Source organism: Hydra vulgaris, chromosome 15 (assembly GCF_038396675.1).
Source record: "Hydra vulgaris chromosome 15, alternate assembly HydraT2T_AEP".
NCBI lineage: Eukaryota > Metazoa > Cnidaria > Hydrozoa > Anthoathecata > Hydridae > Hydra > Hydra vulgaris.
The window spans coordinates 18,827,501-18,847,210 of NC_088934.1; the positions used below are offsets into that span (position 1 = coordinate 18,827,501).

At 26.8% G+C, this 19,710-nt stretch overlaps 1 protein-coding gene across 2 annotated transcripts in view; it reads right to left on the reverse strand.

Moving 5' to 3' along the window:
- The window catches only part of LOC136072068 (uncharacterized), a 143,843-nt gene that overhangs the window by 112,289 nt on the left and 11,844 nt on the right, over nucleotides 1-19,710 (reverse strand). Inside the window, exons 1-4 of one of the 2 annotated variants that reach the window (XM_065820192.1) lie at nucleotides 9,266-9,503; nucleotides 5,665-5,907; nucleotides 2,567-2,794; nucleotides 62-205 (exon numbers count right to left, since the gene is read on the reverse strand). In XM_065820192.1, the coding sequence (XP_065676264.1) occupies nucleotides 62-205; nucleotides 2,567-2,690 (268 nt within the window). In that variant the 5' untranslated portion in view covers nucleotides 2,691-2,794; nucleotides 5,665-5,907; nucleotides 9,266-9,503. Of the gene's footprint in view, nucleotides 1-61; nucleotides 206-2,566; nucleotides 2,795-5,664; nucleotides 5,908-9,265; nucleotides 9,504-19,710 lie in introns of those variants that run through there. The other variant, XM_065820191.1, reaches the window with a different exon arrangement.

The window sequence follows — 19,710 nt, forward strand, 5'->3', positions numbered from 1 at the left end:
TTTAAAGTTGAAAAAAAGGAAATGATAATGCATAATCTGACATTAATAAATAAAAACTTGCCTTTAAACTCTCCACTAATTTGTGAATCTTTTATATTTTCAAAAGGAAATGAACTCAAATCAGAGGATTGCAAACCCCAAGCTTTAATGAAATCTTCAACTTTTGCTGTTTTTACAGTAACTATTATATAAGCAATGGGATTCTCTAAAAAAACATTAAAAAAGTATATAAACATAACATATTTGTGACATAGATAAAAATAATGCAAACAATAATAAAAAAAACACCTAAGCTCATTAGTAATTAAATATTTGATTATTCTATTTATTATATAAATATTTTTTAAATAATGTACATAACTTTTTGCAAGTAAAAATGTGTGACTCATAGCAATAATAAAATATTGTAATTAAAAAAAAAATGATTATAAAAATAATCTATACTTTTGCATTTATATAGAGCTGCATTTTTCAAATAAAGTAAACACATAAGATGTTAATATTATTATTAACTATGTCATTAACTATGATGGTAAAAGCATTAATATCATAGGAACAGTGAAAATTTAAAAAAAAATTAAGCACTATACAAATTAAAGCACAATTGCATGTACTTAAATTGTAATAGATTTTTATAACCAAACTTTTCATAGTAATTATCTTATATAAATTTATTTAAAAGTTTAAAACACAAATTGAAAAATTTTGTCATTTGTTTAATTTTAGGATTCAAATATATTCTTTACTATAAGTGTCAGTTATGGACAATGTTACTAGATGGTTAAGCACATTTAAAATACTCGAGCGTGCCTCTAGAAGTAAGAGAGAGTTAAAAATAAAATGTTAAGAAAAACTATTTAAAAAAAAGTAGCCTCCCCAACTAGTAAGTTGCTGATTACTTTTATTAAAATTTAAAAATTCCTTAGTAAACAGAACTGCTATTTTGAAGCATTTCTTTAATGCGTAGGGAATATGTATTTCTCTGCCAAATCATGTATTTAAATCATGACACAAGAAATGCTGTAATCTCATTTAATAGCATTTTTATACTAGCTGATAGAACTTCTTTTATATACTAATAATCCATTGAAACCTAAAAACCAATAAAAAGTGGATAATCATGCGCAAAAAGATTATGGACCATTAATAATCTGATTAATGTGCAACATCAATCAGGATTCATATCTCAAAAATAAAAATTTGTTAGAGACTATTGGCCATCTATAAACCTGCATGGAGAACATTTAAGAAATAATGGTATTAATTGTCTAGCCTCATCCATTACATCATTCTTAGAAAAAAGGAAGCAAAGAGTAGTATTGAGACAAATTGAGTCAGAAAGATGTTTATAGTTGCACTCCATTTGGCTTCAGGTCCACTTTTATATGTCATCTTTATTAATGACTTAAAAAAAAGTTTAACTAACAAATCTAACTTTTTTAGCTGATGATACTAAAATCTTTAATCAAATTTACAACACCAACTTTATACCAGCTCTTCAAGATGACCTAATTATAGCATTTGAATAGTTAAAAATTGGTTTATCAAATTTAACAATAAATAGTGTCATGTTATGCATATTAAACAGCATTTTTTAAATGGTCAAAAAAAATGATTTATTAAATTTAACAGTAAAATGTCATGTTATGCCTATATAACAATAAATAATAACAAAATAATAACTTTAGAAAAGTCAATGTATAAGAAATCCTAGTAACAGTTATATTACTAAACTAACCTAAACTAGATGATTTGGCAGGTCAAAAAAAAGTAAATGTTGATTTGTTAAAAAATTTTTTACTGCTCCAAAAGTGTGGATGTTATTTATACAATAATGGGTCAATGTTTTAAGTAAGTAATGCCAGCATGTGATTTATTTTTTTAAACATTTTTTATTGTTTTAAATGTTAATTTATCAAATGCTAAAATGCATCGTAGTTTTTTAGAATCTGTTGTAAAACAAACTTTTTTTTAATTTAATTGTATAAACATATTTTAATAGTAAAAATGTTTTATTTTGTGGTGAATGATATATAACAACAGAAAGCACAAATTTAGCAAACTATATAATGTTAAGGCAATAAATATAATGTGGAAAGATAAAAGTTATGCTAAATCTCTCATTAAATGGTTCATCAAAATCAGGTATATTTACATAATGATTCTGCTTTCGGAGTTTTACTGAGTTTGATAAAATAAATAAAATACTTTTTATATATCTAAAATATTTGAAAGGGAGAAACTGGAAAAAAAGGAATAGGATAGGGAGTTTTAGCAATAGATATTTTATTTATTTATAAGTATATACGTAATAATTTATTATACTATATTATGCAAACAATTTTATAAAACTAGTATTAAAATGGAGACAAGCACCAAATAAACAGACAATATAAATTGAAGCAGAATTTTTTCGTGCAATCATTATGCACAGAGATTCACAGAATAACGCCTGTGTTACTACTAAATAAATTGCTTAAAATCAAATTATTAATTGTTTTTTTGTTGTTAAAAATATGTATTAATTGTATATAGCTGTTTTAATAATTACTGTTTTAACAAATACCTGTCAATTTGTATTCTACTCTTACATTGAAGTTGTTCATCTTTCCATTTAATATAAAATTAAAATTGTTTTCAGCATTTTTAAAAATCTTTAATTGAAGATGCACAGACTTTAGGTGAAGCATTGACTGAGTATGTGAGTAAGGACCTTTGTATGTTGCGCTGAATGAAACATATTCATTGGTAACCTTTAGTGATTGGATAAAAAAGCTATTGCTTTGAATAAATCCTAAAAAAATATATTTACAACTGTGTATATATATATATATATATATATATATATATATATATATATATATATATATATATATATATATATATATATATATATATATATATATATATATATATATATATATATATTATTGTATATATTATATATTATATATATATATATTATATATATAATATATATATATATATAATATATATATATATATATTATATATATAATACATATATATATATATATATATATTATATATATGTATATATATATATATATATATATATATATATATATATGTGTATATACATATATATATATATATATATATATATTATATATATATATATCATATATATACATATACATATATATATCATATATATATATACATATATATACATATATATATATATATATATATATATATATATTATATATATACATTATATATATATATATTACATATATATATAATATATACATATATATATATATATATATTTATATATATTGTATATATTATATATTATATATATATATTATATATTTAATATATATATATATATATTATATATATATAATATATATATATATATATATATATATATATATATATATATATATATATATATATTATATATATATGTATTGCATTTTACAGTACTGCATTGTAATTAAATTTAATTTGAAACTACATTAAATTATTTATTAATTGTTATTGTTTCTTAGTGGGGTTCACAGAATTTAATTAATAATCATTGAGAAAAATTATACAAAATTTGATTAATTTACGACTATTTGTACAAATCCCACAAAAGATTTATTAAAATAATAATAAATATATACAAATTAGGTAACTGAAATGGAATTTTTTTTATTTGTTGAAAATTTCTTTTAATTGATCTCTTTGAGCATCATTACTATGCTCCTTTAAAGCTTTTCCGATGCTTTTCCACAACTTGAGCAAGTTGCTCTCTCTCTCTCTCTCTACTAGATCAAAATATTTGTTTTTGATGTCTCCTATAAGCTTGATACCTCGATCTGCAATACCATTGACACAAGAAATTTTGCATACAAATTTTTTTGCAACGTTTTTGCAACAAAGTCTTTGAATTTGTTCCAATGCTCTGATGGAATAAAAAAATGTTTCTCTTTGTCATGCCAAATAATAATCGAAGGCTTGGGCTTGTAAGGAGTGAGTACTTTTGGTCTTGGTAAGTTTATAAGTTTCTGACCCATCATAGTTTTTTCCGAATAACTCACAAAGTCATCGAAGAACTCACAGAGTCATTGAACAAAGAAAAGACTACTAGCTCCTCAGATAGGTATCCCAGGTGTTGTTTAATGGACTTAATAGTTTCTTTTGGATTTCCAAGGTCAATTGATTTAAATTTCCTCATTAAATAAAAGAAATAAAGGCCATTAGCTGGAGCAGCAGCACTAAAAGCAGCTTGCAGAAAGTATTTTTCGTAGAAAAGGCAAATGTACTTTCAACCAATCATCCTTTCAACCAATTTTGGTTTTTAATCATTCAGTTCAAAAGTACAACTGAGTAGAAATAATTTTGTATAATGGCTTTTGACATCCAACTTGCATGATGATCAGAATCAGTATACCAAATGTAGAAAAATAAACATGTCCACTGAAAAAAAATAGAATAAGCTCCACTACCTTTTTTTCCAGTAGCTTGCTTGAAGATTTTTCCATTGCAATTAGTTTCAAAAATTTTAAGTGGAATCTAAATATTTTCAATTAGTTAAGCTTTTTTTATTCTGTTAGCTGATTTTGCTCTATGAAAATTCTGCCCCCTCATTGACTTTATTTTCATCAGTAATGGTTGAGTAAAATTCAAGGTTTTTTTATTCATTTATGATGCTGTAGTTTAATGAAACGTTGTTGTTCTTTTTCAACAAGGACTTTGTCTATTCCAGCCATTGAGCCCAATTTAGGGAACTTTTGTTGACTTTTTGAGAATTTCTAGTAAATAAGCCACTCTTCGTTACCGGTGTTTTACATATATGTAAGTGTTTGTATGTGATATATCAAACAGATGGTCTAGTTTCAATATTAAAAATGTATTTTCAAGCATTGCTTTTCTTGTCGACTATTTTCATGAATTTTTTTCAGTGTGTCATATTCGGTTACCAAACAGACAATCTGATCAACACTTGCTAGCCTTTGTTGAAATACTAGCAGGTAACCAAAAGTTTTTCAATGATATTGCTAATTAGATGATTTGCAATTAGTCTTGTTTCTTTTTCAGAATCATTTTTTCTCTCAAAAATATATTTTTACAATACAGCTTTAATCAATGGTAGTTTTCCTTATTTAAAATTTTTTTAAGGAAAAAACAACAGTCCATTGATTTAAACAAGAAAAACCTCTGTACTTTTTAGCAACAATATTTTGGTTTATAGCAATACCTGAAACATGTATTGGATCTGATAAATATTTTTTTCCTGACCTGAGTACTGTGGGTGCACATATATTATATTTTGAATCCACTCTAGTTCCAAGAGACCTTTAAACACTCTGAACCTGCTTAAGTATGAAGATAATTTTAAAGCGAACTACTTCTAGAACTTCTGAGTGTTTGAATAAATAAATAAATATTAAAAGAAAATAAATTATTTTTTTAAATTGTTTCAAATATATGTTTAGGTAAAGGAAAAAACTTAAAAATTGCTGGTAGTTTGAACAACTCCTACCAGTTTTCTTATGTTAATACTATATTTTTCTTTTTTATTTTTTTTCATCTATTTGGCTTTATATATAATCCCTGGTATTAAAAAAGCATTCTTGTAAAGAATATAGGACACCTATATAAAACAAACTGATATTAAAAAGATTTAAACTAAATTATTTTTTACCTGAAGATAAATGATCAATGTTCAAGCTTTTGAATACTTTATTGATAACTTGGCCAAGATCGATTCCATTTTTACACTTTTGGTTATCAGCTGTTATTGAATATATTTCATTGATAAATGATATTTTAGCGACACAATTATCATATAACGAAATTTCAAATTTTCTTTTTTTGTATGCATCTCTAACTTTCTTGAACAAATCGGAAGCATCGTTAATCTGGTCTAATAAACTTTGAGCCTGATCTAAAAACAAAAACAAGTAAATAAAAATTAAAACAAGAATAAATATAAATATGTAATAAAAAATAAACAAAGTAAATGAAAAAAAAATTTTTTTCTTTTAAAACTCTTTTAAATTGTTCCATATACAAAAGGGGTTCAAAATACAAATAAGGGGTTGAAAACTACAACCTTGAAAGCTAAATAAGCCTCCTATCTATATTAAGTATAGATAGCATCCTTGATAAACTTGCTTAAATAAAAATGTACATTATTGTATGAACAAGTATTGAATAAAATTGATTATAATTCTTTTAATAGCAAGCAATTATAAAAAAATCATAAATGGAAACAAAGGGTTTTCATTTCAAGGTTGTCAGAATACTACAATAACTAATAAATAAAAATGTAAATATTAAATAAATGATAAAAATGAAAAAATGATAATAAAAATAAAATAAATAAAAATCTTAACTACTACTTTTTAGGAAAAAATGGAAAGACTGTTATTGTTGTTCATTTACAAAAAAATTTGTGCAACTTGAAATCATTTTAATTCAGTTTGTAGCAAAAAGTTCTATTCAAAACTGTTTTCATAAGTAATCTGTCATTTATCAAATAAAAAACTATAGTGTATAAAATAGTTACAGAAGAGATTACTTTATAACAGTTAAAAATTATAATAGTTAAAATTTATAACAGTTAAAACTTTGAAGTATTCTTGTTACCTAATCTTGTCTTGAAGTTTTGTTCTTTCTGATTTGTTTTTTATTCAAATAGCTTATATTATTGCCATATAGTTTTAATGAAAATTTAATTATATATTGTAAGTCATTAATCAGTAAACACAAGAAAAGTTTTAAACATCAAAAATATATATATTAAAATGTTTTAAATCGTTTTATAATTGTGGTGAATACATTTTGTGTTTATTGGGTAATATATAAAAAAAATTGACCCAAAAACTGAACCTTGAGGTAAACTGTTTAAAACTTCTTTCCACTTGATGAATGCTGTCCTAAAATCACTTTTATTTAATAAAAAAAACTGCTAAACTATTTAATGAATTTGTTTGCTTTACTTTGTCTGTTAAAAATTAAAGTGTGATATTAAGTCAAAATTAATAACATTTCTGAAGTCTTTTGTTTAGGTAGTTTATTATTTCATTCAATTGTTTCATGTAAACTGATTATTTAAGATTTAGAAAATAATAACACCATTATGAATTTTATTGACTAGATTTTTTTGTAGCAAAAAATGTTTGAGAAAATGGTTCATCATCAAAATGATGAACCACTTTCTCAAATCTTCTTAAAATAACTGATGTTATAGATACCAGTAAGGTACTTTGAGGGATTTAATATAACATCAATCTTGAAAATAGGAGTCACATTTGTTTCTTTTCATCACAACTATCTCATCACTATAACTATTTAAAAAAATTAAAATAATTGCTATTTTACCTTTCTTGATAATAAAACTTTTTGTTTAAACTGATTTGTAAATATAAGGATAAAATAATTTGAGATATGTTTTGGACTTTTTTTCTATACTTGACTGGCATTTATACATTGCATTATCAATAAGTTTTTCATAATTTTTACATTGTGCCATATACAGTTTTTTCAAAAAATTTTATTTATAAGTCATTCTCAAAGGCAAACACTTTTCTTTAATTACAGTAATTTCTGGGGTACTTCAAGGTTTTATCCTTGGTCCTAATTGTTTTTTTATCTACATTATCTTCCTGACAATTTTACATCTAAAGTGGCTTTAGTTGCTGACGACTCAAATTTATACTCCAGTCTTTAAAAACGTCTTATCTTTTTGATCGCTTAGAACAGGCAGCTGACTATGAATCTGATTTCTTTTTTGTTACAGCATGGGGTTTGCAGTTGCTTGTGAGTTTTAACTTGAAAAAAACCATATATACAATCCATTGTATCTGCTCAAGTCGCATCTCTCTTTCTTACTCCTGATTCCATTCTCTACCTCTATAAATCTCTTATTCATCCTTTTATGCAATGGAATAACCTGGTTCTCCTAACGATGCTCTTTTTCTTCTAGACATGGCCCAAAAATGCATTGTAAACGTAGTTAAACCTGCTTTATCTGCCAAGCTTGAGCCACTCTCCCATTATTGTAAGGTTGTATCTCTTTCTCTTTTTTACTAATACTACCATGGTTGTTACTTAAACAAGCTATTATCTCTAGTTATATCTACTAAAACTCATTGTCACTTATCATTCAGGAAAGTTGCATCCTTTTACTATATCTGTTTGTTCATGCTTTAAAAACTTTTATTTATTTAATTTTTTTTTTTGCACTTTAATGCTTTAGAACTCTTTTTATCTTCATATTTTGCTGACTCATACAACCTTCATCTTTTTGTCTGCCAACCGTTTCCTTGCTCTTTAACGATATTTTTTATTATTTTTTTTTTAGTAATTCCCAACTTCATACTTCATTTAAAAAAGAATTTGATGATATTTATTAAGGCAGTTTTTTTTTTAATTGATTTCTTTCTTTAATTCTTTAGTTAGCCAAAATAAAATGATTTCTAAAAGAAAGTTTATTGGTGGCATCAAATTTGAAACTGTTAATATAAATTTTATTAAAAAAAAAGTTATTAAATTAACTTACATTTTTATTTCTTATAAGTATCACTTAGAAAAATATTTTACTTATTTATCAAATTCTCTTTACATTTTTATTTAGATTGTTTTAATAAATAAAAGTAATATATAATAATAATAGTAAAACCATAACTTAAGTCTGTAAAAATTTCGTGAAAAATCTAAATGAGCTAAATTGTATGCCACTTCAAATAATTCACCATTAAAGTTTGAAAGTTTTCTATAGTTTAGATACGATTGTATAGCAATAAATTTTTATTTTTTTATTTTGAGTAAGATTAGTTATAATGAGATTAAAGGTAATTTTAAAAAATTGATAAACTTTGCAAACAGTATCAAACTACAGCATTTTATCACTCATAAGTATTCTGACAACTGTCTTATCATACTTTTTACACTTGTTCACTTTGTATCCAAGTTAATAAGATTTTATTTTATATTTTGGGTAGCTTAATCATAAATTTTCAACTTAATTACAATTTTTATTTATTTATTTTTTTGCGTTTTTTTTGCGTTTTTTTTAGCACAATTGCTGTGCTAAACAAGCTATCTTCTTGCTTTGATTCTTGAGTAAAATTAAGGCTATCAAATTTTTGATTGTAAATACTTTGACTTGAAGCCCCATCAAACCCAATTTTCACATATAAAATTCCGTTTCATCTCAACTTTACAACTTTCCCTTAAATCAATCATATCTATAATCCTAGTAAACATATCATATCTATAATCCTAGTAATTTAGCATACTTTATAATGAGCATTTTGCTGACATTTCAGTGAATTGAACACGTTCAGGATAACATTTCAGCATTTCTTCCCCTAGCTTATTAAGACTAGGATATATTTTTACATTGTGAGAAAGGGCTAAATTTCTCAACATTTGGTATTGTAAATCACTTTAGAGGTCGCACAGTGGAGCGAAAAAGTCGAACGAAAATATTTTTATCGAAGTTACCGCAAAAACAAAAAAACCTTTAAAGTTTCCGCAAAACAATTTTTTTTTTTTTAAAGTGAAATATTTTTAAAATATATATTTAACAAGTATATTTGTAAATAAAAAAAGTATAATAATAATAATAATAATAATAATAATAATAATAATAATAATAATATATATATATATATATATATATATATATATATATATATATATATATATATATATATATATATATATATATATATATATAATACATAAAAGTATTATAATAAATATAAATATATATATAGTTCATTAAAATGAAATGTTAAAAAAATATATTTAATTAAAATAAAATCTTTTTAATAAAAAAGTTTCATTTAAATTACCGCAAAAAAATAATTGTTTAATAAATACACCGCTTGTGTAAACTCCATAAAAGTATATTTATGGCACTTTAAGGCAGCTGTTTTTTTAAGAGTAACAAAAATATAGATCAAGTCATCGAATGATGAAAAAATCAGCTCGGAGAACGGTGGTGAAATTTAAAAAAAGTATTTTGAATGCGAAGATAATGATAACATATAATGTGATTTGACATACTTTGTTTTACAAAAGTGTTAACCATGTTATACAATATATTTTCCATATATATTTATTTATATTTGAAATATAACTATTATATTATTATATTTATAAATATACTTTTTTTATTTACAAATATACTTGTCCACAAATTAAGTCACGCATTACGTGAGGGAAGGAAGGAGGGGGGTGGGGGTGCACAGTGAGTCAGAAAGGTGAAAAAACGGCAAAAATTATATAACTATCATATATAATTATGTGATACATCAATATTATCGTATTTTGGCTCAAAAAATTTAAATTTTTCATTAAAAATAATTTTTACGCGTACCTATGACGCGTAAGGCGCGCGCATACGCATGTAACTGTCTTTTACGCGCGTAAAATATAACCTAAATAAAAAAATCGAATTCCTTGATACAAAATACCATATAAAAGAATACTACATATTTTTTATCTAAATATTTCTTGTGCCTAAGGCTCTTACTACTTACGCGTATACGCGTTAGAGACTTTTACGCGCACAATGACTGACTTAATTTTAAAAAATTAAGTTCCTCAAACCAAAACATTTATTAATTAAAAAGAAAAACTGGTTCGAAAAATATTTTAATATTATATAATATTAAAATATATTAGAAACAAAATAAATATTTATCTTATCTAGTTTTTCTTTCAAGAAAACAAAAAAAGAAAACCTAATACTAATAAAATGGCTTTATTTCATTATTACAGCATTAACAAAGATAAAACTTCAGGGGTAAGTGTTTTTCCATTTTCAACCTTGTATTTTTTAAAACAAGTGTTTGATATTACAGGATCACTTCTAATCATCAAGTATTGGTACTGGTTTTTCATAACATTCTTTCTAGATATCTTGGCTGTATGGTTTAATCTAGCTTTGCGAATTTCTATATTTAGAGCCTCTTGTGATTCTTCAGAGAAGTAACCAATTGGCAATTCTAATGCCTCAGATATCTGCACACCATGTTCCAAGAGTTTATGAACAGTTGGGGGAATCACATACCAGCAATAGTTTTTGAGTATAAGAGCTGTAGTTTCATAGCAATACTGGCCAAAACTTTCAGAGTTCAACTCATAACAGGAGCATACTGCTATTAGGATTGTCCTCAATCTAATAATTACATCTACTGCCACTCCCGTTATATCAGCGAAAGTTTCAGCATTTTCAAATGCTCTTCTGGCAGTGTTTCCATCGTTAGTGTTGCCAAAACTCTGTTTGGGCATATCAACTATAAGACTTAACTCTTCTTTAAACCTCAGTTGAATGTTTGTTTTTTTACTTTTTACTAATGCTTTTTCAGCAGGGGATTTGGCAAAGTATTTTTTAATGTCGAATTTATATCCTAAATGTAAAATATATTCAAAACATCTGAGCCAGCAATACAGAGTAGAAAGACCCAAAGATAAAGCTTTTTCATTGATTGGTTTAGATCTGATCAATGCTGGGTTATTAAGTTCACTGGGCTTAGCTCCGCAAACATTACATGATTGCGAGGACAGAGTGTTAGTGAGGGCATTAACCACTTTACCATCAAACATGGTTAAATCTAGTTTGAACTTAAATGTGATAGTCATATCCGGTTTGCCTTCCTCTACTTCTAACTTTACTTCAAACTTGACTAGTCTATTTATTTCTGCTTTTAAAAGTTCTTATTCATTTCTTATCAATTTTTCCGTCTCATCTTCGGTTTTCATTTTTATCAGAAAATTTATCTTTTTGATTTTATCTTTTTCAGAGTTTGTAGCACTTTTCACAAGATCAACGAAGTCATTTTTTGCTAGGATCTCTAGTGGCTTTTTTTATTGAAGCTAATGCCAATGCTTCAGCAGGATGTTCAGCTAATTTGGCAACCTTAAACATAATAATATTTAATATTTAAGCTTGTAAACTATTTTTTTAACTGGGTTGAATTTAATTTATTTATTAATACCTTAGATCTTCTGCTTCTATCACCTAAATCTTCCCAGTTCTTGCACTTTCTACCTGAACCTGATGCAACATTTTTTTTGTTAACAGTAATATCTTTGTTCAACCAAGTTCGCTCGTGTTCTAAAAGTCTAGAGAAGGTTCTTGCATACTTCCGCAACTTTGATCGGAATTTACATTTAAATATTATTAGAGTTTTCTTTAGATTTATCATTTCAGGTTTTTCAATACTTTCATAGTATAGACCTACAAAACTCACGTAGAAGAGCCTCGAGTAAGTTATCATGATTAATTCCTAACTCTTGAATTAAAGGAACTAAATGTATTCTTTTCATGTTGAATGTAAGCAATGAACTATTTTAAGTTATTTTATACACAAGTTTTAATTTTAAAACGTGCACTATGCCATCAAACGTTGCATATATTGGTTTTTGAGGTTTGATAATTAGCACCATCTGCATGAGCATGAGTTTTTTTACTAATAGGAACTAAATGTATAATTTGTGTAATGAATGAAAGCAATGAACTAATATTCGCTACTTTATACGGCAAGTTTTAATTAAAAACGAAAAAAAAAACAAATTGTTACGAGGGGAAGGGGGGGGGTCAATTTTGTGACGCAACATTTTTTTTAGTTTTAAATCTAGAGAAGACTTTCTTTTAATTAAAAGAGTATCTGACCAAACCAAAACCCTCAGTTGATGTATCTACACGTTGATTGTAAAATCAAGTACGTCTAAATCTTACTTTGTAGATGTGTAACTACTCCGTTAACGGAATAGTTACAACTACTCTGTTAACGGAATAGTTACAACTACTCCGTTAACGGAATAGTTACAACTACTCCGTTAACGGAATAGTTACAACTACTCCGTTAACGGAATAGTTACAGCCTGTTAACGAACTGTTACGGCTGTAACAGTCTACGTGCAGTGCAAGCTCTTTGATTTAGTTGCTGCACAAAAGTGTGCAGCAATAAAAAAACAACTTTTGTGCACCAACTAAAAAATAAGTTGTTTCAATACCAAGACGCGAACCTAGATCCCTTGGTCTACTAGCCTGAAGCGGAATCCACTTGTCCACGCTAACGTTGCATAAGAAAATTGTATTTATAAAATAATAATTTTGCATGTATAATATACTATTATGTATTATATATTATGTATATACTATTTTGTATGTATTATCAGGGCCGGCGCTAGACAAACTAGGCAACTGCCTATAAAATATAAAAATCTAATTCAAGTAAAATTATAATTTTATAATACATTATATATAACGATGAGAAATTTTCCATATCTAGTAATTGAGCATAAACTGCAAGGCAAATTAGCGTAGCACTCGCAGGCTATAGGCAAAAGCAACATGTAGTGTTGTTATGCTATTAGTTAATGACTCCTGCTTCTTGTCTCTCGTATGTGTTTATATTAGTAAAATGAGAGATTATAAACAACTGGAGTTGGCTAAATATATAAATAAAGGAAATATTTACTTTTTAAATTATAAACACAACAAACATAATTGTATATTATCTGTTCGTTATTCTTCATGTTCCTTTGATCGCCCTCATATTCAATCAGTCACATTCATTCGCTAGATTTTGGTTAACAGAGTACTAGATACGTCTTCTATCTGCCTCTGATTCTTTGAATAAATATCAATTGAACTCTTACCCTACCGCTGATAGCGGATTTTTATTTTTTTTTCTATTATGACCGCAAGCCTCTGGTAGCGGCTTTCGAGTATGCCTCACAATTTAACCTGTTTTGTGCATAAATCTTCATTCTAGACACATATAATTTGTTTTTTCTTAAAGTTTAATTAGTTCTCTACATAATCAAGTACAAATATGAACCATAATATGTAATTATAATTAGTTATCACTTGACAAAGTTAAAAAATCTTGAGTAATTCTTGATAAAGAAATTTCTTTAAATTTAGTTCGTAATTAGTAAAATAAAGCAGTGTTAACATTGTAAAATTTAACTTGTAGAAGCGTATGAGTATTTAGCTAAGTAATTACAAAGGTCTTTTGGAGAAAAACGTTCTTTTTATACATTGAATGAGTTCTGTTTTGGACTATATGTTTTAGTTACTATTTATAAAAACAATGAATAAAGTACTTTGCAGTTCTTATTGTTCAATGATGCGGGTTAAAAACTTATTTAATTAAAAAGTTCATTTGTTTAGCTTTCTGTTGATATATAGTTTGTTATGCTTTAAAAAGGTATACTATTCGGATTTTAATTAGTTGTCAATGTTATGTCATCCAAATTTTATTCAAAAAAATGTGCGGTCATAGCGAAAAGAATTTTGTTAAAACGGCGGAAGCGAAAGAGTTAACTTTTTAGCGCTTGCCTAATAATTTTATTTAAAATAAATATTTAACTGACAATATTCTCATTGATTTAAAAGATAGTGTATTACTTAAATTCTACTATTTTACGCTAGCAAGTAATTAGTTAATTTTACACATTCCTTACGTTTTTTAACCATGTCTGAGAAAAAGGGACTATCAGTAAAGAAAAATAAAGAAAGTCAAAGAGGAGCTATTTTTAAATATTTTATTGCAGAAACACATTCTACAGGTACTGATTCTGCTACTGAAGGCGATAGAAGTGTGAGTAAAAAACCTAAAGTGATAGTTGACGATGAAACTGTTAATAATGCTATTATTTTGAGTCAACAAAATGAAATTGTAAATATCAATGAAAATCAATTTTATCTACCTAAAGCAACTCATGCTGTTAATGTTTTAAGGCAAATTAAAACTGAAACCCAAATTAGCTTATTATCATCTGCGGACCACAGCGACCCCACAAATTGGCTCACTCATTTTAGTGACAATTTTCGGCAATTTGTTATACAAAATAGATCGCATCAAATTAAAAAAACAAATTTCCACGATATCGAGATAAACAAAAAAGAAAATTTTCATCAATCTATTACACGCGGACATCACTAAATGTAGAAGAAGTCTCCCGTTCTTGGCTTATATATGCAGTTTTAAAAAATGTAGTTTTTTGTTTATGTTGTAAATTATTTGGTAAAAGCAAAAGTAGTTTTGCCGGCTTTAGAAAGTTCAGGTTTAAATGATTGGAAGAATATTGGAGCACTTCTTTCTTCTCATGAAAAAAGTAATTCACATCTCGTTAATTTTCAAAAGTGGAAAGCACTTGATATACGTTTATCTACAGAAAAAACCAATGATCGTTTTTACCAAAAAAAATTAAAGAAAAAGAACAATATCGGCGACAAATTTTAGAAAGATTAATTGCCTTAATCAGAATACTGGCTACGTAAAACTTGACATTTTGTGGAACAAATGAAAAGCTTTACAATAGCGTCAATGGTAATTTTTTAAAATTTGTTGAGTATCTCGCTTTATTTGACCCATTAGTGAATGAACATGTACGGAAAATTAAAAATCAAGAAATCAAAACTGCTCATTATCTTGGAAAAGAAATTCAAAACGAATTAATACAAATATTAGCAAATGCTAAAGATAATATCTTGACTAGAGTAAAATTTGCTAAATATTATTCTATAATTATAAACTGCACCCAAGATAAAAGCCATACAAAACAAATGACAATAATAATTCGTTTTGTTGATTTAGAATCACCAACATTACCTGATGGGGGTTTAGGTAAAATTAAAGTACATTTCTTAGGGTTCATACCAGAAATCTACAGGTGCTTTTTTGGCAAAAACATTAATTGAACAATTGGAAAATTTTAATTTACCAATTGAAAATCTCCATGGATAAAGATACGTGATACAAGGTGGGAAAGCCGCATTAATGCTTTAAAACCATTACAATCCAATCTCGGAAAAATTTCCGATGCTTTAATGCAAATATTTGAGGATCTAAGATTACAAACTACATCAGTAGGAAATTCTTCCCGAAATGAGGCTAAAGGGCTTGCAGATTCTATTTGCAAATTCTTGATAGCCCTTGTTTCATGGTACGACATTCTTTTTGAAGTTAATATTTCTAATAAAATATTACAAAATAAGAACGTTGATATGAATATAGCTACACAACAACTAAATATTACTAAAAAAAACTTGTAAAAATGAGAAATGATGAAGGCTTTCAAAGAGTTATTGTTGATGTTGCTGAAATTGCAAAAGAAGTTGAAACAGTAACAAATTTTGAAGAAGAACAAATCAGGAGAAGGAGAAAAAAGCAACAGTTCAGATATGAAACACAAGATGAAGCATTGCAAGATCCAAAAGAAAAATTAAAAGTTGAATTTATTTTAAAATTTTAGACACAGGTATACAGTCTGTTGCGGAAAGGTTTGAACAACTGCAACAATATAATAATATATTTGGTTTCCTTAATGATATTTATTCTATAAATTCAAAATCTTCATTCTATAAGTTCAAAATCTTCAGCAGATATATTGAAAAATTGTAGAAAGAAATTTTAACTCATGGTTCTCAAAAAGATTTTAGTGCAGTGGATCTTTGTAATGAAATTAAATTACTTTCTGGAAGACTCCCGCAACAAATGAAACCACATGAAGTACTTACTTTTATCGTTGAACAACGTTAATTGACTGTCTACCAATCTTTTTTAAGAATACTATTAACACTTCCACTGTCCGTTGCAAATAGCTAGCGAAGTTTTTCGAAATTAAAAATAATTAAAAATTCTTTAAGGTCGACAATGTTACAAGAAAGACTGGTGGGATAATCAATAATTTCGAAAAAACACGAAAAATCATCAATATTAAATTTGAAAGAAATTGTAAAAACATTTGCAACAAAAAAGGCCAGAAAAATTAAAATTTAATTATTTTTTGCGTCCTTTTTTATTACTTATTTAAATATGCTTTTATCTTTATTATTACATATTTTCAAAATACAAATGAACTTTCTAGTTTCTAAAATTCAAATTCTCTAATAATTATTAGAGAATTATAATTATAATATAAATAGAATAAATTATAATTTAACCGTCAAATTAGAAACAAGTTTTTTTGCTCTGTGTAACTAAATTCTAATCCATTTATTTAACGATAAAATATGAAAATTTACAATAATATTTTATAAACTCACATAAATAAGGTTTGGTGTCACTTATATAGTTATAAACTAGTCAATGGAGTGACACTTAAAAAAAATAAAAAGCTATAAATAAAAGGTATATTATTTTTCAAGTTTTCAATTTTTACTCTTAATTCTAGAATATTACTCATTATTTCTTGTATTTAGCTAGGTTAATTATTATTATTTTGATGCAATTAGATATTAAAAATAGTTTTCATTAATTTTTTTAATTGTTATCTATATTCTTTCAATTACATAAAATCCCGCTTTTTCCCGTATCAAATATTTATAATCTTGTAAATAAAAGATGAGAGGCTGAAACCATAAATCGTCAAAAATAAATATTAAATACTTAATTATGTCCACCATTTTATAATGTTTATCCTGTTTTTAATAATATTAGTATTTATGTTTTTGCACTTTCAAATTAAAATATTTTTTTCTAAATTACGCTTATAAAAATTTGCGGAGTAGTAATATTCGTGCGAGGGGTATTATTTGAACTCTTTTTTTGCCTAGGACATTAAATACCCTAGCGCCGGCCCTGCGTATTATATATCGGAAGAATAGGTTTTTAAAACTGATGTCATGTTTAGGGTAGCGATGTAAATTTATACAATTTTACACGAAACTATTGGGGTGAAAAAAAAACATTAAACAGACTGAAAAGTACTAGTTAATTAACTCAAAGAAGCTGAGAGAATTATTGACATTATTATATTTAAAATTGTTTTGTATTCTCTAAAATTTTGAACCCTCCCCCCTCCCCACTCATAAATTAAAATTTAGGGGAGGAGGGGACCAAAATTGTTGCGTAATTTTGGGGGAGGGATCAATAAAGTGTAACGGATGCGTTACGAGGAGGAGGGGAGAGGTGGGTTAAAAGAGTCAAATACCGCGTGACGTAAAGACCCACTATAATCAATGAGTCTTTTTTCCTATAAGTGCAGGCGATGAGACCTGCTGCAAGGACACGCAGCATTTGTGTAGGATGACTAGAGCGTGAGTTATTGTTTACCCTATCCCTGAGTCCTAAAATTTTATTCCTCCTACAAAATAGTCTTTACATTCATTTATAATTCTCACGAGATGATATCATCTACAATCTATTTCTATTTTCACATCTCCCAGGTCAACGTAACTGGACATCTCCGTTGGTCACTTTTTGTGACCATTGTATCGCATAAACAAACAAATTTATTCATTGTGGCTGGTAAGCCCCAATTTTTTCCAATGTACACCACGACGACAAAACGGACATTATGCTATCCCGCTGGATGTGGTTACGACGCTCAATAACTTAATGACTACGCTGACACTCACGCACACGTTCAATCGGAAGCTCCACAATGCACGTCAGATCAGCACTCGTTGACTATGTGCTGGGATCTAAAATCTCACTCCATAGTACATCATTCCACACCAGCACGGGGCAGTAGCTCTTTTGGCTAAGAGTGATGGCTTGTGACCTACGGTGACTAATGTGTGCATTCAATCAATTGAAATCCATTCTGTAAGTCTTACGTCTGGCTACAATGTGCTAGCCCATAAGCGCAAGGAGTGAGTGTGTTTGGCTTTTTATTCACCCTATTTAAAAGTGAACGAAAACATAACGAGACCATACTAGACGACCAAACGGAACATACTAATGCACAACACAATCACACCTGTAGACATCAACAGTCTCTAAATTAGTATATCAAATACTTGTTCTTTGTTGCATATGTTCTACACACAGAGTGACTAGAGCGTTAGTTGTTTCTCCCCATGCCCCCTTATCGTCTACTCTTCGTTTTTCTACTTCACAAAAGTCTTGTCACATATTTTATATTTTCTTATGATTTTTATTTTTTGTTCAATGACACCATTTACAATCTTTTTTTATTTTTACATCTCCCAGGTCAACGTAACTAGACGGCTCCGTTGGTCACTTTTTGCGATCTCTGTGTCGCATGAACAATTAAAATCTCAACATCTCAACAGCAATCTGAAGAAAAAGTAATAAACATCATAACACCTCCATAAAGTTTTTTTTTTATAGGAAATCAATAAGCTTTTATTTCATTTTTGAAATTAAACTCTGTACTATTCTATTTAGTTCACCTAGTTTATCTTTAGGAAATACTTCGGAATTTTTGATAAATTTGATAAGTATTTCAGGAAATGCTTCGTTATTTACTTCAGATTCGCGAATTTTTTAAAAATAGATCCAACCTTTTCATTTTACTTTTAAGACCTAATTTCTTTATTAACAAATATTATAATGATAAGGTTTCTTTAATTTTCAAAATAAAAAGTGAAGATTGTATAAAATATTACACAAACGTCCGAATTTTTAAAAGAAAAATTAAAAAGAACTTGTTTTTTATATCTAAAGAAAAAAAAGTTAATAAATTTTAAATATCTAATTTTAAATATCCTTTAACAAAAATCATGATAAAGTTTTGTATGGAGGTGGAAAATAAGGTTGCTAACAAGATAACCATACCTTAAATTTCCATAATTTTATGGTAATAAGTTTAACTTTTTACACATATATCTCAATTTAAAACTACACAGTAATAATATCTGTGAGATTATTTAAAGTTGATTTTAGACCAAAACGTAGTTTACTTTAACATTTTAAATTTAAAAACGATAAAACTTTCACTTTTTTTTTCGGACATTTTGCCATTT